This window comes from Capra hircus, chromosome 8 (genome assembly GCF_001704415.2).
Source record: "Capra hircus breed San Clemente chromosome 8, ASM170441v1, whole genome shotgun sequence".
Taxonomy (NCBI): Eukaryota; Metazoa; Chordata; class Mammalia; order Artiodactyla; family Bovidae; genus Capra; species Capra hircus.
This window is the reverse complement of record NC_030815.1, coordinates 8,975,373-9,000,349: the sequence shown is the minus strand read 5'-3', so window position 1 is coordinate 9,000,349 and position 24,977 is coordinate 8,975,373. Positions and strand designations below refer to the sequence as shown.

Below are 24,977 nucleotides of genomic sequence, written 5' to 3'. Positions count from 1 at the left end.
ACCCAGTAGATGCCTGAAACACGGCAAGCGTGGAACCCTGTGTATGCTGTGCTTTTTTTCTGTACATACATTCTATGGTCAAGCTTAAGTTATAGATTAGGCATAGAAAGAGATGAACAACAATAACTGATGATAAAATAGAGCAATTAAAACAATGCACCGTAATACAATTTATGTGAATATGGTGGAGCTTTTGTTCTCAAAGTATTATACAGATTTAATGTCTTTTCCATCTCAACTACCCACTTATCACTCACTGCGGCTGTTAACTTTTTTGGCCTGAGGTGTGACAGCGAAACTAGCACGAATTTCTCTTTCCTTCTTCGCAGCTTCACAGATAGATTCGTTCTTACCGAAGATCTTCACAACCTCAGCCTATGATTTTATTTCTCTATCTTATCCTTCAAAGATTTTTTTTTTGTGGACCATTTTCTAAAGTCATTATCAAATTTATTACAGTACTGTTTCTGTTTCATGTTTTGGCTTTTTGGTCCCGAGGCAGGTGGATCTCAGCTCCCTGACCAGGGACCCAATCCGTACACCCCGCACCGGAAGACGAGGTCTCACCCGCTGGACCGGAAGTCTCGATTAAAGGAAGTGCTCCATGGCTGCTCTGTGGCACATCCCAATCGCCAGTTTCACCAAGCTTGCCCTTTGGGGCCATTATTAAGTAAAATAAGCTTTGCTTGAACTCAAGCACTGAGACAGCTGAAAGTTGATCTGATAGTGGAGTAAGCTACTAACGGATGGGATATGCGGAACAAAATGATGATTCATGTGGGGCGCGCTGGTGCAGGGGAGATGGGAGAGGGACAGCAAGAGTTCATCCCGCTGCTCAGTACGGCACGAAAATGAAAACTTATACATGATTTGTTTCTGGAATTTTCCATTAAATATTTTCAGACTGAGATTGACTTCAGGAAACTGAAACCCAGGCAAGAGAAACTTCAAATAACTGTATTATTATTGTGATTTTCTCCTCTTAAAACACAGTGAAATAATCTAAGCAATGAATTAACATGCTTAAGATAGCTCTGAATCTTCTACAGACAGACCATAAATAAAGCACGGGGTTTTAAGTATGCAAACATCAAGTATAGTAAGCTTTCTGTTTATTCACTTATAAGGGTGTCTCTTGCCTGCTGAAGTGGATTTCTCTAAAAAGACCAAAAAAAGCCTTATATCAGTTTGAGTCCACCAGGGTGCCCCCTGCAGTTATTCATGGTTTAATAAAGAACATGGGCACAGTTGAAATGCCTCTTGGAGGGGACAAAGCTCACCCTTTGCCCCATTTAGCTCAGTTGGTAACGAATCTGCCTGCACTGCAGGAGACTCCGGTTTTGATTCCTGGGTCGGGAAGATCCACTGGAGAAGGGATAGGCTACCCACTCCAGTAATCTTGGGCTTTCCTTGTGCCTCAGCTGGTAAAGAAGCCCCCGTGATGGGGAAGACCTGGGTTTGGAAGATCCCTTGGAGAAGGAAAGGCTAGTATTCTGACCTGGAGAATTCCATGGATTGTATAGTTCATGGGATCCCAAAGAGTCAGACACGACTGAGTGACTTTCACTTTCTTTCACTTTGCACCATTTGTCCTTGAGTTCATCTTCCACACCTGTGACAGCTCTTTTTTCAGCCCTGGGGCATGGAGTCCGTGTGACCTGGAGTCCATGCCACATCAACGCACATGCTTAGAGCTGTCACAGGTGTGGAAGATGAACTCCAAGGGATCTTCCCTGGCTCCTGCCAGGCTGAGACACAGTTGTTCCTGGATGTCCTTTGGGCATCAGGCAGGCTCCTGCTCCAGATGAGTGAGGGCTTTGCAGTTCCATCTGGTCACATGGTCTCAGCACTGGGGGCTCCTTATTCTAACTCCAGGCTTTGTCTGGGTCATGGGTTCTCTCAGTCCTTCCACATCCCCATGCACCTTGGGAGATCTGGCCACGCTCTTCTTCTTTCTGCACACTCAACCTGATGGTGCAAGAACCTGTGAGGCTGTCTTCTGGTCCACAGCTTTGGCCCTGCCCTTAGTCACAGCTCCCCCTGTGCACATGCCCTGGGGTGCGTGACCTGCTGAAAGTAAGGGCCTTCTGAGAATTTATAGTCTTTTTAGAACATGGCTTTCAAACTTTTTAAAGAACAGACATAGTCGGGCTCAGTGCTGAGCTACCTATTTCTGGATCGTTACACAATAGAAGAAATAAACTTCTTATTTTATCTACACTGCTGTATTTTGGCTCTTTATTGTACCAAAGAAGATGGTTAGACTGAATCCTAAAGAACGTACATTGTTAGAATTCGTTGGAAAAGCAGAGCATAATCACAAAAATAACACATCAAAGCAGTGTGTGCCCAATGGGGAATATGGACAAAAAGAGCCTCTCGGTGTGGAGAAGCTCAGAAGGGATTAGGAGCAGTTTGAAGAAAAAGGAAACTCTAATAATGAAAATGGCATCATTGAAGGCAACAACAGTCATTCAACAAACCAATCTCAATTCAACTTTTCTCTCATCTATTCTGGTAAATGAGGTAAGAAACTCTTGTTTTATGAAATAAGGTATTTTTTTCTTTTAAAAGGTTTATTTTTTAAAATAATAATAAAAGTAACACAGCTATTGGAACATCTGAGAACACTGTAAAAATGTAACTATTTCAAACCAGAAGTTTAAAGCAAGATAAAACTAGTCAGCCATTACCATGATCAACAACACAGCCACAAACATCGTTTTAATTTTTTCTAGCCTTTCTTCAGTGGGTGCCTAAGGAGAGGTGTATGCATTTATTAGAATGTTGAAGAATTGATGTGTTTGAACTGTGGTGTTGGAGAAGACTCTTGAGAGTCCCTTGGACTGCAAGGAGATCCAACCAGTCCATTCTGAAGGAGATCAGTCCTGGGTGCTTATTGGAAGGACTGATGCTAAAGCCGAAACTCCAATACTTTGGCCACCTCATGCGAAGAGTTGACTCATTGGAAAAGACTCTGATGGTGGGAGGGATTGGAGGCAGGAGGAGAAGGGGGCGACAGAGGATGAGATGGCTGGATGGCATCACCAACTTGATGGACATAAGTCTGAGTGAACTCCGAGAGTTGGTGATGGACAGGGAAGCCTGGCGTGCTGCAATTCATGGGGTGGCAAAGAGTCTGACATGACTGAGTGACTGAACTGAACTGATACTACATACTACACACAGACATGCTGTAGCTTTGCTGTGCTTTCTTGCTTAACACAATGTTAAGTACTTCTCCTTGACATGAAAAATTCTTCAGTTCTTAATTTTATACAATTAACTACAAAAAACAGAAAAAGCAAATCAGGATGTATCAAAATGCAAAACAGACTATTTCCTTTGACAGAAGAACGATCTTACCACCTAGAATGGACACCTTGGAGAGTTTTCAGGAAAGGCCTACAGAAACTACTTCCTGTAATCTCATAGCAAAACCAAATAAATAAGAAGTAAAAACCGGGGCACATTGCCCAGACAGAATCCGTATTACAAAATAAACACTTTAAATTTTACTATTTCCTGTCAGGCCATATCCTACATACAACACAGGAGCGCTAATCCTCCTATCCTCATGTTACAGACCACATGAAGAAAACAAGGAAACTGAACCTATGTGGAAGGTTGGGTCAAAGCCTTCTCATTTCTGTGGGTGCTAATCTGAAGTTCCTTTCTTCATGAGACTATCTGCCCATTTTGGCATAACATTTGCGGAAAACCAAAATTTCACATATGGAACTCCCAAGTCACCCATCTGCCTCCACCCACCTTATTTTTTGGTTCGAAAATTTGTCACAGAACAAATGTTATGCCCCATGATTTGAAAGGCAAGAACGATCCAACAGCACCCTTAAATTCACCTGAACTGCGTTAACGAAGTATTAGTATCTCACTCTTTTCTTCCCCCCTTGTAAAATCGGGGAAATACATTATTATGATAATATATTATTTATATGTGTGTGGATATATGTATATATATACAAAACATTAAATTATCTTCCCTATTCTTTTTGAAAATTGTGGTTAGTTTTCACTTTCGATAAATAATCCATCTCTTGGATTATTTACCATCATATTGGCTCCAGGGGAAACAGACATAGATGCTAGTTTGAAAGTCAGGTCGTCGTACAGCTTTTTGGGCATACCCAGCAATTGGTAAGGAGGCTGTGAAAACCGTAGTGACTTTAAAAGTCAAAGCAGCGGATTATTTTATTATTATTTTGGCCTCTGCCGCTTCACGTACTTTGTACTGCACTGCCATTAGGCCACTCGTTCTCCGCCCGGGAACTTTATACAGAAGGGGAGCAAGAACTCGCAGGTGCCTCCCTGCACAGGCCCTGCTCGGGCCGAGAACACGCCCTCTGTCTTGGCCATCCCGGCCCGAGGCTGAAGTAATAACCTCGGTTCCGGGGCGGCGGCAGCGGCACAACCGCGGCGCACGTGTCGTCGCTGACCCGCCCGCCGGCCCCTCGTCCAGAGCACGCAGCTCCCGCCGCGCCGCGCCAGCCGCACCCTCCGCAGCGGCGCCTCCGCTCCCGACCGCCCGGCGGCCCCTTGGCCAACGGCCCTTCCATGCTCTCGGCCACCAGGACGGCCCGCCAGCTCTTTCACAGGCTCTTCCCCATCCCGAGAATGGGTGACTCCGCCTCCAAGATCGTCAGCCCCCAGGAGGCCTTGCCGGGCCGGAAGGAGCCCATCGTCGTAGCGGGTAAGGACGCGACCACGCACCGCGGGCGCGGTCCTCGCCTCTGCGCACGCGCATCCTCCGGCCGCCGGAAGGGAGCCGGGGGCCGGCCTCGGCAGGGTCGGCAGCTGGGGGTCTGCGCAGGCGCGGAGGGCGCTGGCAGTGGAGGGGACGAGGGATCGATCCTCTTTCTTTGTTTAGGTTTTCATCCACTAGAACAACGGAAAACACACCGAAGGGATCTAGTACGTTGATACGGCCCACCTAGACTGTAAATACCCCTCGGCGGCTTCAAACTTCGGGCGGGAAAATCGCTGACCTGATTTCCGCCCTTTCTCACGGGTGTGCATCCACTTTCTTTCTTTTCTGCTTCGGCGGCTGGGATTCGGGCCACTTGCAGAGGTGGTGCGGGTTTGTGTTTTCACGGGAGCCATGGAATGATACAGAACGCTGTGTATACTGAGGTTTTGAAATTGTTTCTCACGCCAATGTTCTGGTTGCAGGAGTTAGCCTCACGCTGCCCTTATCCTCCAGAACTGCCCGATTTCCCCGACTTGGCAGGAGCTTACCCTGGCCCCGTGCTCCCGATTCTGCTCTTGTGTATCAGTCATGCAGAAGAGCTGTACTTGCCAAACTTAAAAATAATTTCCCAATCGCATACCAATACTTTTGGCGCGACTCTAATAGAATACATAAAATGTAATAACAGTGAGATGCTAGGAAAACGAAATAAAGTGAATAAAATGAAGGAAGAAATACGAAGTTCTGGAAACTGCTCTAAAAGTTTTGAAAGCTTCACTCTAAATTTCTCAGCACTGTAGAAGGCCGCAGACAGCACAAGTCCACCAACCGGTTGTTGAGTCACTCAGTCGTATCTGACTGTGACCGCATGAACTGCAGTATGCCGGGCTTCCTTGTCCTTCACCATATTCTGGAGCTTGCTCAGACTCCTAGTTCCTTGAATCAGTGATGCCATGCAGCCATATCGTCCTCTGTTGTCCCCTTTTCCTCCTGCCACCAACGTGAGGATCATGCTTTGGGAAGGATTACCTTGGTGCATTGCTTCTCAAAGTTTTATCTTTTAAACAAGCCCTTCCAGCGATACTAATACACTCAGTATTTGAAAACTGCTGTCTTAGAGCTGTTGGAGGGTTAAGTGGTGATAAATCTTTCCCATATGGTTCGATGCCAAGATCAATTATACTTTTACAATTTCTTAGGGATTCTTCCATTTTTCTTTTCCCTAAAGATTTGTTGAGTATACATAGGAGAAGATCGTTCTGTCTATCATACACCCTACTCATTATGAGAATGGACAAGGTAGAGGTCTTTGTGTTTGAGGTAGTTTGGGAACTGACGCTGTGTGACCTGTTTCTCATTCACCTACATAAGCAGCTTTATATCCTGTGTCCCCCATCACTTCATTCCCAACTCATCAAGGGCCTTAAAAAGCTTATTTTAGACTAAAATTCAGAGAATGAGTTTCCAAAAAAAAAAAAAATAAATAAAATCCAGATTATTCCAGATTATTTCTAAACTGTATAACCCTATTATCTAAACTTTATTTATCTTGAATGTGAGTTCTCCTTTAACAAACTAGGATTCATAAATGGATATTTAAAGGCAATGCTTCTCAATGCTGAACTTCCCCAACTTGTATGAAGCTTCATTTTTATACACGTGTCTTTGGTATGTCCTCCCAGGCATCAAAAAACAAACAAGCCGGATCAGATCCCCAAACTGGTTGAAGATTAAAATTGTCCTGAATTTAGTTCTCCTTTATCTTAACCAAAGTCTTCCCAATCAGTTGTTTAGTATATAGATGACACTTTTGGTAAAAGATAACTAGCGTGACATTTCTCTATCCATCTACTAATTCTAACTGCAAAACCTCAAGGCCTGACTCTTCTGCCTTTTTATATAGCCATGCATACATTGCTATTGCTGGACCAGTAAACCAATTTTTTGTGTGTGTGTGTGTGTAGGGCTAAGCCTACAATGCACGTCCTTTGTGTTCAGCTATTGTAACCATCCCCCGCCCCGTACTTAAATTTTAGGTAGTGGCTTTCCTGTCTCTACCCTGGGACTGCTGCCTTGACAGGTTGTCAAAGGTTCTCACTGGGCTCAGAAATGGGTAGTGTTACTTCTCAGGTGTGTTTTCAGTGGCTTGAGATTGAAGCTTACAGACTTAGTATTATTGCTTTGGAAGTTAAATTCATCTCTGCCCTAACCTCCAATCTGTTTAACAGCTCTTCACCTCTCTATATTACCTCTGTCTATATCTGTTGTTGTTCGCGCCCCTACTCTGAAAAATTCTGTGGCAAAAGCATCACCTTTTGATTTTAGAAAACAAAACCTATCTGTTTAGTGTCTTTGGCTCAGTGGTTTGGCTCAGCCTAGTATCAGGTGTGCACTATTACCAAATACGTTTGGGGTGAAGGGTTATCATCTTAGCTTTAAACCCTACCTTTTTTGGGTATTCTTCCAGAAATGTTCACCCTTTCATAAACTACAGCCTAGTAATAGATTTCTACTTTGCAAGAAGGTGAGATTCAATCCTTCAGACTTCTTTAATTTCTCCCAGGCTACCTAAAGTGGATCAAAACATGAATAGGCCTACTTTGGGTGGCTGGTTAGAACTAAACCTGGCCTAAACTGCCTCATTTGAAGCACACTCTGTTTAGATCGGTGGTAGGCTCTGGACACCACTGACTGGCAGGGTGCACAGGAACTTGCTGGTCTTTTTATGTAGTGGTGATCTCTTTGTTTCAGTACCTGGCTACAGAGCAATATTCAGAGAACTTTGGGACTGGGGGAAAAGGGGAATTCATGCTTGCTGGACTGAATTGGTGGTCAGTTAATTGCTAGAGATAGGCAGGAGGCAGAAAGCTTATAATTAAAACCTCAGAGTGCCTCCTGTGTTATTAAAATCTAAGTTTATTATAGTTAGAACTGATCCTCAGGGGAGGGATAAATTAGGAGTTTAGGATTAAAATATACACACTACTGTAAGTAAGATAAGTAACCAACAAGGACCTAAGGTATAGCACAGGAAACTATTCTAAATAGCTTATAATAGCTGCCTATAATGAAAAAGAATCGGAGAATGTACGTATCTGTATTTGAATATATATATCTGAATCACTTTGCTATACATCTGAAACTTATACAACTTTGTAATTCAACTATATTTCAATAAAAAATTTAAATATAGAAAAGCAATCGACAGAAAAAGAGGAACTGATAATATTTTTAGTGAATTAATTATTGTGAAAGCCCAGCTTTTTATTTATATGGCTCATTTTTCTCCAGCCGTATTGGAAATAAAGCTAATCTATTTTTTGATCAGGTGTTTGGGATTTGGGTATATCATCCAAGAGCATGTTGGCAACTCCTGTTTAATCTTTGCTTTCTTGCCTGTATGTCCGTAGGTAGTGTTTGCTGTATTTATTACTGGGATGTATCTTTGGGGAGAGGAAGAGGTGTAGAACACTGGCTAAAGGTTTGCTCTTCTAAGAACTATAAGTATAAGCAGAAAAACAGAACCATGTGAGTAATTGTTCAAAGGTGGCTCTTTGCAAAAACAATTGTACTGTGACTATTAGCTATCTAATAAAGGAGAAAAGGAATAAAGTACAAATACATGAAATAAGAACTGAAAGAGGGAATAATAGAAATAGGAAAGTTGAAGAATCATAAGAGACTGTTTACTCAATTCTTTGAGAATAAATTTGAAAACCTGGATGAAATAGATAACTTTTAGGAAAATATAATGGACCTAAACTGACCCCAGAAAGAGACGATCTTAACAGATTGATTTTTCTAGAAGAAATAAAGTTGTCAGAGATCGCCTCCTCTCAAAGCATTCTGTCCAGGCAGTTTTACAGGTGACGTCTACATAGTTCAGGTATAATTCCAATAGTATATTTAAACTGAAAGGATTGTCAAATTCTTTTTATGAAACAAGTGTAATATTGAAACCAGACCTGATAAATACTGCACTAAAAAGAAAACAAACCACTCTCACTTATGAATATAGATACAAAACTGCTAAATAAATATTAGTAAGCAGAATCTAGCAATGGGATTTAGTCTTAGAATGCAAGGATTTGTCAGTATTAGGAAATTTATTAATATAGTTCGTTTTGCGTGGCTCAGTCATATTGGACTCTTTGTGACCCCGTGGACTATAGCCTGCAAGGCTCCTCTGTCCGTGGAATTTTCCAGGCAAGAATCCTGGAGTGGCTTGCCATTTCCTACTCCAAGGGATATTCCCCACCCAGGGATTGAACCCATATTTCTTGCCTGTCCTTCGTTGGCAGGTGGATTCTTTACCACCATGCCACCTGGGAAGCCCTTATTAACATGATTCATCATTTAGTTGGTCTAGGGAGAAAAATGATATAACTATTTCCCTAGATGCTGTGAAGTTATTTGGCCACATTTAACAACCATTCTTGGTATCATTCAGAGATGGCTACTTCTTAATGTGATAAAACATATCTGCCAACATCATGCTTAGTGAAGAGATATTAGAGATTTCCATTTAAGTCCCAATCAAAGAAGAATGTGGAGGTGGTTAATGCTTGCTTTGCCTAGTGGCAGGTGTACACTGTACTAAATTCTTTTGTTCTTAAGGGTCATCATCTTGGCTTTAATCTTCTTTTTTGTGTTCTTAAAAAATCTCCATCCTTTTATGAACTGTGGCCTGGTAGATTACTACTCCGCAACAAGGTAAGAGTCAACCCTTCAAGTTTCTTTACTGCTCAGTTTTTCCAGGGCTGCCTATGTTGTATCGAGTCATGACTTGGCCTGCTTTGGACGATTGTTTATTATTCACATTGTGTTGTAGGTGCTAGTCAATGCAGTCAGATAAGGCAATTAGTGATGTACAGATTGGAAAAAAGAGGTGAAACTAATGCCACTTGCAGATGATAAGATTATATAACTGGAAAATCCAAGAGAGTTTAATAAGGTATCAATTTATATACTTACTAGATGGAAACCAATAGCTTTACTCTAAACAACCTGTTGGCAAATATAATGGAAAAAAACACCCCCTTGGTAATAGCAACCAAAACAATTAAAATTTAAGAACAAACTTGGCAAGAAATATGTCCAGTCTTTGTGAAGAAAACACTCAGAGGAGCACAGAAAGAAAACTTGAACAAATGAAAGAACATACCAGGTTATTGAATTCAAAGACTGAGCAGGAAACGTGTATCAGTTGTCCCTAAAGTCAATTTATAAAGGTAACATGATTTGAAGAAAAATACAAATGATATTTTTATTTTGTTCTAGAAATGGGTGCATTCATTTAAAAAATTCATTTGGAACAATAAACAGGAATAGTTACGGTAACTGTAAAATAAGAACAAAGAGGAACGGTTGGCTCTTACAGATAGTAAAAGCAAAGCTTAATAATTTAAACAACATGGGACTGTCCATGAACAGATAAGTCAATATACAGAATAGAAAGATCAGAAATTCTTAAATATGTGTGAAAATATAGGATATGATACAGGTGACATCTTAAATCAGTGAGGAAAAGATGAAATATTCAATAAATGGTATGGTACAACTGTGTAGCCATATGGAAAAAACAAAACCAGAAAACCCTCCAAAGTTGGATCTATACTGCACATTCTTAAACCAGGATAAGTTCCAAAAGATATATGTTGATAATAGCTCATGCATATTGAGTGCTTAACTATATGCCAGACACTGTAGTAATTGATTTACATTTGTTTAGTTGCTAAGTCATGTCTGACTAATGCAGTTAATCTTCACCATGACCCGAGGAGGTGTTAGCTGTTTTACCCTCACTTGTTGGAGTGGAAACTGAAGCCTACAGAGTTTTAAGTGACTTATGCAAGGTCACATGGCTAATAAGTGGTGGATCTGGGATATGAATGTAGACAGTTTGCCTCTAGAGTTTGTGATCTTAACAGTACTACAGGTACTGTTTTTTCATTTAGCTAAATGTAAAGAATGAAATAATTTAAGAATGAGCAAGGGAGAATTCTTTTAGAAAGCAAAGCCTTTCTAAGCACAACTTGAAAATCAGAAGACAAAAAAGATGGATAAATTAGATTACGACAGAATAAAAATCTTCCGCAGGCAAAAATTACTGTAAGCAAATTCAAAAGACAAACTGGGATAAATACTTGTAATTCATATGATAGGTGAAGGGCTAATCTCCCTAATGTAGGAAACTTCTAGAAGATAATAAGAAAACAACATCCACTAGGAAAAATAGAGGTTATGAGCAGTTCACAGAAAAGGAAGTATAATTTGCTCTCAAACAGATAAAAAGATGCTCAACTTCTTTCATAATGAGGAGAGTGTAAGTACCATTTTTCATTTTTCAGACTGGCAAAAACCCAGAACTCTCATGATACAGTTTGTTGGTAATCCTTAAGGAAAAAGACACCCTCCTCCTTTGCCGGCAAGAATGTAAATTGGTCCAACTCTTATGGAAGGCAATTTGGCAACATCTACCTAAAACTTAAATGCATATACCCTTTGACCCAGGAATGTAATTTCTGGGAATTTATCCTACAGATATACTCGCATTCGTGCCAAATGATGACTGTACCAGGTTATTCACTGCAGCTTGCTTTGCAGTCATCGACGATTGGAAACAACCCAAATGCCCATCAATAGGGGCTAGTTAAATAAATTATGGTTCCTCCTCACAATGGAAAATGCAGCTGTAAAAAAGAACATGGAATATCTATGTGAATAGATATAGAGAGATTGCCAAGGTACGGTGTTAGGTGGAAAGTGCAAGGTCAGAACAGTGTTATATATTAACTTTTGTGTGAACAGGGAGGAAAATAATGATAGAAACTTTGACGCTTTGGAAGGATAGCTCAGAAAGTAATGGCCACGGAAAGGCCTATGCCGTGAGCTGGTGGTGGAGGGGGACACAGCCAGGAGACCTGACTCCGTGCTTTTAAAAAAAACTTTTGATTCTTGTAAACCTGACTGCATTGCTTAATTAAACAACTCCACTTTGCAGTTGATCTCCTTCTGATATTTTTAGTCTAATTGACCACCTTTTTATCATCTTTTGTCATCCCTATTTCAAGTTCTGTTTTTTTTCCTTCTTTTTAAATTTTGCTCTCTTTTTCATGTCAAGTTCTTTTTTTCCTGCCCCAACTTGCTTTTGTAATCAAAATCCACATTTTGGCGTGATTTAAAAATCTAAATTTAGAGGGTGAAATTGGAATAAGTTAATCCAAATCATTTTACATTTCATAAATATTCATTTTTATTGAAGTGTCAATTGTGGTGGCATCATTTATACAAAGAAAAGATCTTTGGGGACAGATTTCTTCCACTATTATGTAGAAGGCATTATGTGTATTTCTTTTATTTTGAGTGATGTACGTAGACTTTTTAGAAGAAAATGATAGAAAACAATTTTCCTTTTAGAAAAAATTTTCCCCAGTGTACGATTAATTTCTAAATTGTAGGACCCAGAACTATTATCTATCCTCTCTGCATCCCGTCTAAAGCTCTTTATTTTCCCCTCTCTTTCAGAATCTGCAGTACTTCTCTGAAGTCCCTGGGATAAGGGGATTACAGAGCTCCCATAATCTGACCCTCACCTCCCCAGCTTTTCTTCTTACTGTGCCCCCCCTAGAACAGGGGTCCCCAACCTCCTGGACCTAGTGTCTGATGATCTGAGGTGGAGCTGATGTAATAATAATAGAAATTAAGTGCACAATCAATGTAATGTTCTTGACTCACGCAGAACCACCCCCCCCCGCCCCATCTGTGGAAAAATTGTCTTCCATGAAACTGCACCCTGGTGCCAGAAAGGTTGGGGGGACCCCATCTTCTGGTTAGCATGTGGTTCAGTGTTTTGCCTCTGGAAATGTCCAAGTGGGGTCCACACTCTAACCTTCTCATTCAGTCATCTTTGTTAAATGTTTGCTAATGCTTGCTTGGGTGAAATATTGTGTTTTCCACATAGCTTTATCCTGTTCTTCAAAACTTGCCCTGCTTGAATTTAATTTCTCCCATAAACTCATCTGCCTCCCATTTCCAGATTCTTGTACTCATTTATGTCCTACTCTTTGTGACCCTGTGCACTGTAGCCCGCCAGGCTCCTCTGTCCATGGGGATTCTCCAGGCAAGAACACTGGAGTGGGTTGCCATGCCCTCCTCCAGGGGATCTTCCCGACCCAGGGATTGAAACCAGGTCTCCCACATTGTAGGTGGGTTCTTTACTGGCTGAGCCACCAGGGAAGGCCTAGAGGATTGTATATCCTGTCATAACCCCAAACTCAGTTCTAAAACCAGACCATTTTCCCTTCAAAACATTGGATGCATATTTTAATTTCCCCATTTCTGTCGGTGACGTTACTCCTATGCGCTCAAGTCCCCCAAACCTTAGCCACATGCATGTTCAATCCTTGCCTCTGTATTTAAACTGGCCCTCCTCCAACAAATCTTGATTGTTCCTTGCCTTCTGTATTAGTCAGGGTTTTCCAGAGAAATAGAACCAATTGTATATGTGTATGGGTGTGGTGTGTGTGTGGGTGTGTGGGGTGTGTGTGTGGGGTGTGTGTGTGTGGTGTGTGTGTGGGTGTGGTGAGTGTGTGTGTAGTGTGTGTGTATGTATGGTGTGTGTGTGTGTGTGTGTGTGTATATGTGTAAAGAGATTTATTAGGAGGGATTGGATCACATGATAATGGAGGCTGAGGAGTTCAAGATCTGCTGTCTGTAAGCTGGTGATGTAATTCAGCCCAACCCTGAAAGCTGAGATCCAGGGGAGCCAATGGTTCCAGTCTGAATCCGAAAGCCCGACAACCAGGAGCATCTGAGGGCCGAAGGAGATGGATGTTCCAGATCAGACAAGGAGAGTGAATTCATTCACCTTGCACCTTTGTGTTTCAGTCTGGTGGGACTGGATGAGACACACACCCGCCCCCCTCCACCTCCCTGCACCATGTTGGTGGGATCATCTTCTTTACTCAGTGTATAATTCAAATGTTAATCTCTTCTGGAAGTACCTTCACAACGTACACAGAAATAACGTTTAACCAGCTGCCTGAGCATCCTTTAACCCAGTCAGCTTGGCAGAGGAAACCAACCATCATGCTTGGTTACTGCTTTAAGTCTTCTCAGTCTGTCATGTGGAGAAGGCAACGGCACCCCACTCTAGTACTCTTGCCTGGAAAATCCCAGGGACGGGGGAGCCTGGTGGGCTGCAGTCCATGGGGTCGCGAAGTCGGACACGACTGAGTGACTTCACTTTCATGTTTCACTTTCATGCACTGGAGAAGGAAACGGCACCCCACTCCAGTGTTCTTGCCTGGAGAATCCCATGGACGGAGGAGCCTGGTGGGCTGCAGTCCATGGGGTCGCGAAGTCGGACACGACTGAGTGACTTCACTTTCACGTTTCACTTCATGCACTGGAGAAGGAAATGGCAACCCACTCCAGTGTTCTTGCCTGGAGAATCCCAGGGATGGGGGAGCCTGGTGGGCTGCCGTCTATGGGGTGGCACAGAGTCGGACACGACTGACGCGACTTAGCAGCAGCAGTCTGTCTTGAGCACCACTATCAGGCATCTGTTTAAACCTCAGATTTCTTTCTGTCACTTCTAAGAAAACAAAGATAACTCTGTGTGATCTGGCAATGACTGTTCATCCTGGGGTTAGAAGCCTCCTTTAACTTGCTGCTAATCTCAGTGTTCTTCATCTCTGCTTCTGCCCCTGAGCCTGACTCCTGCTCTTAGTAACTTCCCCCGGGAAGTTGGCTTTCTTTGTCATAGCCCATTTCAACCTTCCTGGGCCTTTCAAGGCTACTCTCATTTCTGCCCCTTCCATGCTGCTTTTGGGGGACTGTTTCAGCATCGATTGCTCTTAGAGTTGGACGTGGAGCTAGAGCTTTGAGGCCGTTTGACACTTTTATTCCAGTGTGTCTCCTTAAGGCTGGTGGAGTTGAGTTCCTTCAATGTCTTTGGAGCTCAGAGATTGCCACTTTTCTCCCTTGTGTTTCCTAAACTTCTCGCCTGGTTACATGACCGGAGCTCAGGGATTGCAAGGACCAGGCCGCTTAGTCTTCTGGTAACTTCCTCTCTGGGAGTCCTGTCGGAATGTTCTTCCCATTTGGCAAGACATTTGACTACTTTGAGCATGATGCTGTTAGCATAAACTTATATTAAAACTTTAAACTTTTAAGAGTTTATTTGAGCAAAAATTCATTTGAATTGGGCTGCATCCAATCTCGCTGATAGAAAGGAGCTCTGAGCAGCTGTACAAAGTGGAAGATTCTTAGAGCCAGAAGGGAGCGGAAACAAGTTGTGCTAGGCAGGGTGGTTATAGTAAGGTTACTTTCCTCCCGGGCATGGCAGAATCTACCACATAGATGACCCAGCTGGTGCCCATCAGGAGATTCCTGATTGACTGGTTCTTAAACCATTCCTCTCCCTTATTTGGGATAGCCCAAACCAGAGATAGCCAAGGTAAATCTTTATTTGGTGTCATGGGGCTTAGCATGTGCTCAGTAGCTGAGTTGTGTTCAACTGTTCGGGACCGCACGGACTGTAGTCTGCCAGGCTCCTCTGTCCGTGGGATTTCCTAGGCAAAAAGACTGGAGTGAATTGCCATTCCCGACCCAGGGATCAAATCCACATCTCCCGCATTTCTTGCATTGGCAGGTGGATTCTTTACCACTGAGCCACCTGGGAAGCCATGAGGCTTAGCATAAGTGACTCTATTTGGGGCTTATTTTTTGTTTGTTTGTTTTTAAAAACCACCAAATGCTTGGTTTTGCCTTGACCAGAGACTGCCATACCCTTTGAACCAGCTGGGACCTCTTCTGTAAGCTAGGTCTCTTATAAAAGAATAAAGCTATTTATTGTCCTTGACAGAGAAAAAGATGGTCCCTTACATTTCTGTAGGACTTTTGTAACATTTCACGTGCGCATATCTACAAAGTTTCTCAGCAGGGTATATTTCTGACCCACTAGCTTGCTGAATAAGTGTGTTAAATTTGCATTATAATACAGCAAAGACTGGTAGTAGTGAAACTGGAAGAAATGCAGGATTGCAATGTGTTTTGATGAATATATTATCATTATGTTTTTCAAAAATGAAGAATAAAATTCAGAAACACTGACTGTCTTCCCAGAGCGTGAATATAAAATGAATTCTTTTGAAAATGTTATCATGGTAAGGTAATAACATCAGTGTTGAATTTTCCTCTGGAACTTTTTCATATTTTGCCTTTAATTTTTTTTAAACTTGTAGTTTACTCTTAGGCAATTTATAGTTTGCTTAGGTCAAACACAATGTGAAAAATTAAAAAGCATTGTTCCCAGGAGGCCCAAAATTATTCTTTGGCCAGCTGAAGAAAATTTGATATTTTAACAGATTTTACCCAGAAGGCGAGAGCCATGAAAATGAAATACTGCAACGGAATTCAGAGCTTTCCAGCTGGAGCAAATGAAACCTCAAGGAAAAAAAAATCCCGAATGTACCGTAGTTAGCAGATGAAAAGGAAACCACGTTAGGGCTGGCCGAATGGAGCAGCCAGCTTGCAAATAGAGCCCCGGAGAAAACACTGCATGGCTGCAAATCTCCATTTCCTTATCTCTTCCTAAGAACCAATTCATGAAGAGCGACGTCATCCAGCAGGAAGCCCAATGTAGCAAGTCCTGCTGGTCCCTGGGGTTCCTGGCCCACCACTTAGCATTCCTCGCACAACAAGCTGTGTGCACTGGCACGAAGCAGCTGCATGGAGCTGTCCGCTCCATCCGCCCCCCCCCAACCTAGGCTGCACCTCGCCAGATAACAGCCCTGCTCACCAGCTCCTCTCCCTGACAACTGGAGGCAGGTTGCCAGGAAACCGCCCCCCCCCTCCGCCCCCCAGAGGAGACTGCACCCAACTGCCTCTGCAAATAAAAGAGGCTGGAGGAGGCCCTTTGCAGATAACTTTATTTTCAGAAATTTAAAAAAAAAATTTTTTTTTCTCTTCTTGAGGATTATGCTCATCCTAAGAAGCTCTGTGTATTTATTTTGATAAGTAGAGTAAAAGGGAATAATTATTTTCTGGTGAAAATTAGGGGTCGGATGAGTGAGATAATATAGCCTTTTGCTGCAGTATTTTGGGGGGGTGGTAAACACACAGGAAGAAGCTATATAAATTTACATAGGAATTTCCAGGGGCAAAATATGAACCAAGGGGTTTCTGTGAATATGATGGAGCTTGAGCTTAAGCTTTAGCTGTTTCAGTTCAATAGAAACCTAACCATTATTTTTCTCAGAAAAACGAGACTATGATTAAAGACCGGAAGCCTAGGCTTCTTTTTCTGTATATGTTTGCTTTGCAACTTACAGGGTGGTTGACAAACGAAATTGATATAATTTTAAAAATGAGGATTCTCTAGTGTTTGCTCTCTTAGAAAGGAACCAAGGTGTCTTTGCTCTCAGTCTGAGTTTTCTTCCCAGGGAGTCTGAACATTGGCCCTTCTCACTGTTCTGCCCAGCCTGTGCCGAGATGGCTTCTCTTTGCTTCAGGGCCTTTATTAAACCTTAAATTTTAATCCATATTTTTGCTCAAAGTTTGGAAGTTTTTAATCATTTTTATTTTCTTGGGCTCCAAAGTCGCTGCAGATGGTGACTGCAGCCATGAAATTAAACAGGCACATGCTCCTTGGAAGAAAAGCTAGGACAAACTTAGACAGCATATGAAAAAGCAGAGATTACTTTGCCAACAAAGGTATGTCTAGTCAAAGCTATGATTTTTCTAGTCGTCGTTTACGGATATGAGAGTAGGGCAATAAAGGAGGCTGAGAGCTGAAGAATTGATGCTTTTGAATGGTGGTGTTGAAGAAGACTCTTCAACTGAGTGATGGAACAACAGCAGCAAGTCAGTTTTATCCTCATCTCTCAACTTTCCAAGTAACCACTGTCCAGAACCAAGGGGGCAGTCTTCAGTGCCTTTCTTCACATCTATAAAGTCCTACCTAAACACTCACATCATTTATTGTTGCTGTTTTATAGAAGTGGATCAGTTTGCATTCTCTGCATCTCACTTTTCTCACTTAATAGTGCATGATGGAAACATTTCCAAGTCAGCGGGTATATCTTAACATAATTCATTTTAGCAATATTAATAGATTTAATTTTTTGGAGAAGCTTTAGGTTTATAGAAAAATCGAGTGAAAAGCACGAGTTCCCATATACACCTGTCCCTCCACCCAATTTCCGCTCTTATTACTATTTTTGCTTTACTGTGGTACATGTTCTAATAGACACGTCATAGCAATACATCATTATTATCTGAAGTCCATACTTTATATTAGAGTTCATTCTTTGTGTTTGTACATGCTGTGGGTTTTACAAAATGACAGGTATCTACCATTGTATCATACAGGATAGTTTCACTGCCCTAAAAATCTCTGTCTTCCACCTGCTCTTCAGTTCCTCCCTGATGCACTGCTGGCAACCACTGACCTTTTTACTGTCTCCAAAATTTTGCCTTTTTGAAAATATCATTTAGTTGGAATCATACAGTATGCAGCCTTTTCAGATTGACTTCTTTCACTTAGAAGCATTTAGGGTTTCTCTGTATCTGCTGCTGCTAAGTCACTTCAGTTGTGTCTGACTCTGTGCGACCCCATAGACGGCAGCCCACCAGGCTCCCCTGTCCTTGGGATTCTCCAGGCAAGAACACTGGAGTGGGTTGCCATTTTCTTCTCCAATGCATGAAAGTGAAAAGTGAAAGGGAAGTCGCTCAGTCGTGTCCGACTCTTAGCGACCCCATGGACTGCAGCCTACCAGGCTCTTCTGTCCACGGGATTTTCCAGGCAAGAGTGCTGGAGTGGGGTGCCATTGCATTCTCCGTCTCTGTATCTGGATAGCTCATTTCTTCTTAGTGCTGAATAATATTCCATTGTATGGATTTATCACAGTTTGTTTATCCAGTCACCCACTGAAGAGCATCTTGGTTGCTTCCAGGTTCTGACAGTTATGAATACATTACGGTAAACATTCTTATGAAAGTTGTTGTGTGAATGTAAGTTTTCAGCTTCTTTGGGATAAATACCGTGGAGCACAGTGGGTAGATCTTAGTACTGTAAGAATATGCTTAGTTTTGTAAGAAACTGCCAAGCTGTGTTCCAAGTTGATTGTACCGTTTCACATTCTCATCAGCAGTGAATGAGGTTCCTGTTGATTCACATCCTTGTCAGTATTTGGTTTAGTCAGTGTTTTAGATTTTAGCCATTCTAAAGGTATGAAGTGGTATTTCATTGTTGTTTTGATTTGCAGTTCCCTAATTTGGCCGCCTCATGCGAAGAGTTGACTCATTGGAAAAGACTCGGATGCTGGGAGTGATTGGGGGCAGGAGGAAAAGGGGGCGACAGAAGATGAGATGGCTGGATGGCATCGCTGACTCGATGGACGTGAGTCTGAGTGAACTCCGGGAGTTGGTGATGGACAGGGAGGCCTGGTGTGCTGCGATTCATGGGTCTCAAAGAGTCGGACATGACTGAGCGACTGAACTGAACCAAATGACATATGATGGACATCTTTTCACATGCTTATTTACCATCTGTATACCTTCTTTGATGAAATGTCCGTTTATGTCCTTTGTCCATTTTTAAATTCAGTTTCAAGATTTTCTTATTGTTGAATTTTTAAGCATTCTTCTTATACTTTGGATAGCAGTTCTTTATCAGATATGTATTTTGCAAATATTTCCTCCTGGATTGTGGCCTGTCTTCTTATACTCTTGACAATATCTTTTGCAGAGCAGACATTTTTAATTTTAATGAAGCCCAACTTATCAATTTTTTCTTTCACAGATCATACTTAGTGTCTCAAAAATCATTGCCAAATCTGAAGTCACAGGTACTTTCTAGAAGCTTTATAGGCTTGCCTTTTAAATTTTGAGTTAACGTTTGTCAAAGATGTAATATCTAGGTCTAGATTAAAAATTTTTTTTTCTTGTGAATGTCCGGTTGTTAAGCACCATTTTGAAAGACTATATTCGTTCCATTGCATTGGCTTTCTTCCCTTTTCAAACATCAGTTGACTGTATTTGTGTGTGTCTATTTCTGGGCTCTTTATTCTATTCTGCTGAGCCATTTGTCTATTCTTTCACCAATACCACACTGTCTTGATTATGGTATTTTATGGTAAGTCTTGAAGTTGGGTGGCATCAGCCCTCTGTCTTTGTTCTTCTTCCATATCATATTGTCAGCTCTGGCTCTTCTCCCTCTCCATATGAAATTTAGAATCATTTTGTCCATATCCACAAAATAAAGTGCCCCTTGATGAAAGTGAAAAGAGGAGAGTGAAAAAGTTGGCTTAAAACTCAACATTCAGGAAACTAAGGTCAAGGCATTTGATCCCGTCACTTACTGGCGAATAGATGGGGAAACCATGGAAAACAGTGAGAGACTTTATTTTTTTGCTCCAAAATCACTGCAGATGGTGACTGCAGCCATGAAATAAAAGACACTTGGTCCTTGGAAGAAAAGCTGTGACCAACCTTGTTGTTGTTCAGTAGCTCAGTTGGGTCTGACTCTCTATGACCCCTTTGACTGTAGCCCAGCAGGCTCCTCTGTCCATGGAATTCTCCAGGCAAGAACACCAGAGTGGGTTGCCATTTCCTTCTCCAGATGACCAATCTAGATAGCATATTAGAAAGCAGAGACATTACTTTGCCAACAAAGGTCTCTCTAGTCAAAGCTATGGTTTTTCCAGTAGTCATGTATGGACATGAGAGTTGGACTATAAAGAAAGCTGAGCACTGAAGAATTGATGCTTTTGAACTGTGGTGTTGGAGAAGACTCTTGAGAGTCCCTTGGACTGCAAGGAGATCCAACCAGTGCATCCTAAAGGAAATCAGTCCTGAATATTCATTGGAAGGACTGATGCTGAAGCTAAAGCTCCAGTACTTTCTTTGGCCACCTGATGACAAGAACTGACTCATTTGAAAAGACTCTGATGCTGGGAAAGATTGAAGGTGGGAGGAGAAGGGGACGACAGAGGATGAGATGGTTGGATGGCATCACTGACACGATGGCCTGAGTTTGAGTAGGCTCTGGGAGTTGGTGATGGACAGGGAAGCCTGGCTTGCTGCAGTCCATGGTGTTGCAGAGTCAGACATGACTGAGTGACTGAACTGACTGACTGATGAAATAACTTATTGGGATTTTGATAGTGTTGAATCTATGGATCAAGTTGGGAAGAATTTACATCTTGATAGTAACGAGTCTTCCTATCCATGTGCATGAAATATCTCTGCATTTATTTAGATATTCTTTGATTTCTTTCATCAGAATTTTATAGTTTTCCCCATATAGATCTTGTACATATTTTATTAGATGTATACCTCAGTATTTAACTTTTTTAGTGCTAATGTAGAAGGTATTTTTTAAAATTTCAAATTCCAATTGTTTATTATTGGCATATAAGAAAACATTTTGCTTTAGTAAAATGATATCCTGTAATCTTTTTGTTTTTGTTGATTCATTGGGATTCAGACAGTCATGTCATCTGCAAAACAAAGACATCTTAATTTCTTCTCCCCATCTGTATACCTTTTATTTCCTTTTCTTATTGCATTAGCTAGAACTTCCAGTATGATGTTGGGCAGTGGTGGTGAGAGGGGACGTGTGTATGTGCGCTAAGTCGCTGCAGTTGTGTCCAGCTCCTTGTGGCCCTGTGGCATCCTTGCCTTGTTCCTGATCTTAGTGGTAAAGCATCTGGTTTCTCACCATTAGTTATCGTGTTAGCTTAGGTTTTTTTTGTACATGTTCTTTATCAAGTTGAGGAAGTTCCCCTCATTTCCAGTTTGCTGAAATTCAATATGGTGTTGTAAATGGTTGCATAATAGCCCTCTGTATGTATGTTCAGTTCAGTTCAGTTGTTCAGTCGTGTCCGACTCTGCGACCCCATCGCAAAGCACACCAGGCCTCCCTGTCCATCACCAGACTCACGTCCATCGAGTCAGCGATGCCATCCAGCCATCTCATCCTCTGTCGTCCCCTTCTCCTCCTGCCCCCAATCCCTCCCAGCATCAGAGTCTTTTCCAGTGAGTCAACTCTTCGCGTGAGGTGGCCGAAGTATTGGAGTTTCAGCTTTAGTATCAGTCTTTCCAGTGAACACCCAGGACTGATCTCCTTTAGGATGGACTGTATGTATGTAGCCCGTGGTAAACTACAGTTTATTGAAATAAGCAAAGTTGAACTCTTGATCAGTTATTACGTGTTTGGCTCCAGCAGTGCTATAGATACGTTTATTAATCACGGTCTGTTGTGCACATACTGTAAGCACTTATGAATACCCTCCTGGTAAATCTAGTCAAAGGAGATAAAGTTGGTGCCAGGTTACGCAGTGCCTCGAAGCCAACCTAAATAAGGGCTTTGGGTCAGAATATAAAATGGACAGAATGTAGGTTCTCTGATGATGCATACGAGGGAAAGTCAGGGGTGCAGGTGTGCAGAGGCTTGCCCTCTGTCCACGAAGTATAAACATCCTGTGGATCGTGGATGCTTGCTGGTACTGTTTGGATTGGTTTCTGGATGCAGCTTGGCAACCAGGTTATGGAATTATTTATTCTGGGAACTTACAGGTCAGTTTACATCTAGAGTTATAACTTGGTTATGTGTAATGAATTGGACTACACAGTTTCAGTACCTTTACTATAAACTAGGGGTTGGCAGAATATGGTCTGTGGGTCATATTTGTCCTGTACTGTGGTCTGTTTTTTTTTTAAATTAAACTTTTTATTTTGAGATAATTATAGATTCACACACAGTTGTAAAACAATAATACAGAGAGATTCTGTATTTTTCTTCTCCCCAGTTTCCCCAAAGGTTGCGTCTTGGAAATCTGTTGTGCACAATTAGGTTGTTGACAGTGACAGAGTCAATATCCAGAACAGTTCTGTCGTGAGGATCCCCTGAGTCGCCCTGTTACAGGGCACCTATAGAAGGCGGCACTCACCCCCACCTCCTCCCTCACACCCCCGTCCCTAATACTTGGCAACCATTCATCTCCATTTCTAATTTTATCAAATCACGAGTGTTATATAAATGGAATCATACAGCATGGAACTTTTAAGGTTGGCTTTTTTCAGTTTATGTAATTCCCTGGAGATTCAGCAAACTTGCTGCATGTGTCAGAGTCAACACTTTGTTCCCTTTTATTGTGGAATAGTATCCCATGCTATGGTATGAATGTACCACAGTTTGTGTAACTATTTACCCACTGAAAGGCATATGGAGTATTTCCAGTTTTTGACTATTATAAATATATCTGTTATGACCATTTGTGTACAGTTTTTAAAAATTTATTTATTTAAATTGTAGGTTAATTACTTTACAATATCATGGTGGTTTTTACCATACACTGACATCAGTCAGCCACGGCTGTATGTGTGTCCTCCTGTCCCGAACCCCCCTCCCACACTCCCTCCCCATCCCATCCCTCTGGCTTTGAGAGCTCTGTTTCATGCATCGAACTTGGACTAGTTATCTGTTTCACATATGGTAATATACATGTTTCATTGTTATTCTCTCAAATCATCCCACCTTTGCCTTCTCACAGAGTCCAAAAGTCTATTCTTTATATCTGTGTCTGAAACTGGTCAGCCGTCAGAATGTGTACAGTGTTTAAGTGAACATAGTTTTTTTTTTTTTCCTCTTGGGATCAGGGCCCATGAGTTCAATTGCTGGATCATAGAGCAGTCCCATGTTTAGTTTTATAAGAAAGTGCTGGAGTATTTTCCAGAGTGCTTGTACCATTTCGCATTCCCACCAGCAGTGTCTGACTGCTTCAGTCTCTGCATCCTCACCAGCATTTGATGTTATCACTTTTTGTTTTTTTTTGACTGCACTGTACAGCTTATGGGATCTTAGTTTCCTGAACAGGGACTGAACCTGTGCTTCTTGCATTGGAAGTGCAGAGTGTTAGCCACTGGACTGGCAGAGAAGTCCCCATTAGTTTTATTTCAGCCATTCTGATAGGTGTGTAGTGATGTCTCATTGGTTTAAATTTTTACTTCCCTCATGGCTAAGGATGGTAAACACCTTCTCATGTGCTTTCATGCCATTCGCTTATATCCTCTTCAGTGAAATATATTTGGTTAAATGTTAGACATTTCTATTTGGATTATATGCCTTTATACTGCTCATTTTTGTAAGTTCTTATGTATATTCTAAATATCAGTTCTCTATGGCTTGCAAATATTCTCTCCTATCCTGTGCCTTGTTTTTTTTTTTTTTAATCCTCTTAGTAGAGGCTTTGCAGGTAAATTTTTTCAATTTTGATGAGTTCCAATTTATCATTTCTTCCTTTTATGGATTATGCTTTTTGTGTTAAGCCTAAGAACTCTGCCTAACCTTTATCTCAGAAATTCTCTCCTCTTTTTTTTTTTTGGTAAAAGTTTGGTAGTTTTACATTTTACATTTGAGTCTGTGATCCATTTTGAGTTAATTTTTGTTTAAAGTTTGAGATTTAGTTTGAGGTTCTTCTCTCTTTTTTTGCCCTATGGATATCCAGTTGCTGAAGAACCATTTGTTGAAATACCATGTTCCAAACATTAGAGGAAAAGCATTCAGTCTTTCGTTGTTAAGTGCGATGGTAGCTGTAGAGTTTTTGCAGATCTTCTTTATAGAGGTGACGTAATCCCACTTTATTCCTAACTTGCTGAGACTTTTATCATGAATGCGTCTTCTACCACCTGTTTTTGTAAATAAAGTTTGATTGGAACACGGGTATGCTTATTGGTTTGGCTACTATCTCTGTCTGTTTTGATAGTACAACACCAGAACTGAGACTTGTGACAGGGATCTGTACAGTTCAGTTCAATCACTCAGTCGTGTCTGACTCTGCGATTCCATGGACTGCAGCACACCAGGCTTCCCTGTCCATCACACAACTCTCAGAGCTTGCTCAAAGTCATGTCCATTGAGTTGGTGATGCCATCTAACCATCTCATCCTCTGTCATCCCCTTCTCCTTCTGCCGTCAGTCTTTCCCAGCATCAGGGTCTTTTCCAATGAGTCAGTTTTTTTGCATTAGGTGGCCAAAGTATTGGAGTTTCAGCTTCAGCATCAGTCCTTCCAATGAATATTCAGGACTGATTTCCTTTAGAATTGACTGGTTTGATTTCCTTGCGGTCTAAGGGACTCTCAAGAGCCTTCTCCAACACCACAGTTCAAAAGCATCAATCAGTTTTCATTCCAATCCCAAAGAAAGGCAATGCCAAAGAATGTTCAAACTACCGCACAGTTGCACTCATCACACAGGCTA

At 41.7% G+C, this 24,977-nt stretch overlaps 1 protein-coding gene across 2 annotated transcripts in view; it reads left to right on the top strand.

Moving 5' to 3' along the window:
* MSRA (methionine sulfoxide reductase A) overlaps window positions 4,254–24,977 on the top strand; it is a 379,843-nt gene continuing 359,119 nt past the window's right edge. The window contains exon 1 of one of the 2 annotated variants that reach the window (XM_018051850.1): window positions 4,254–4,711. In XM_018051850.1, the coding sequence (XP_017907339.1) occupies window positions 4,576–4,711 (136 nt within the window). In that variant the 5' untranslated portion in view covers window positions 4,254–4,575. The remainder of the gene's footprint in view (window positions 4,712–24,977) is intronic. The other variant, XM_005683538.3, reaches the window with a different exon arrangement.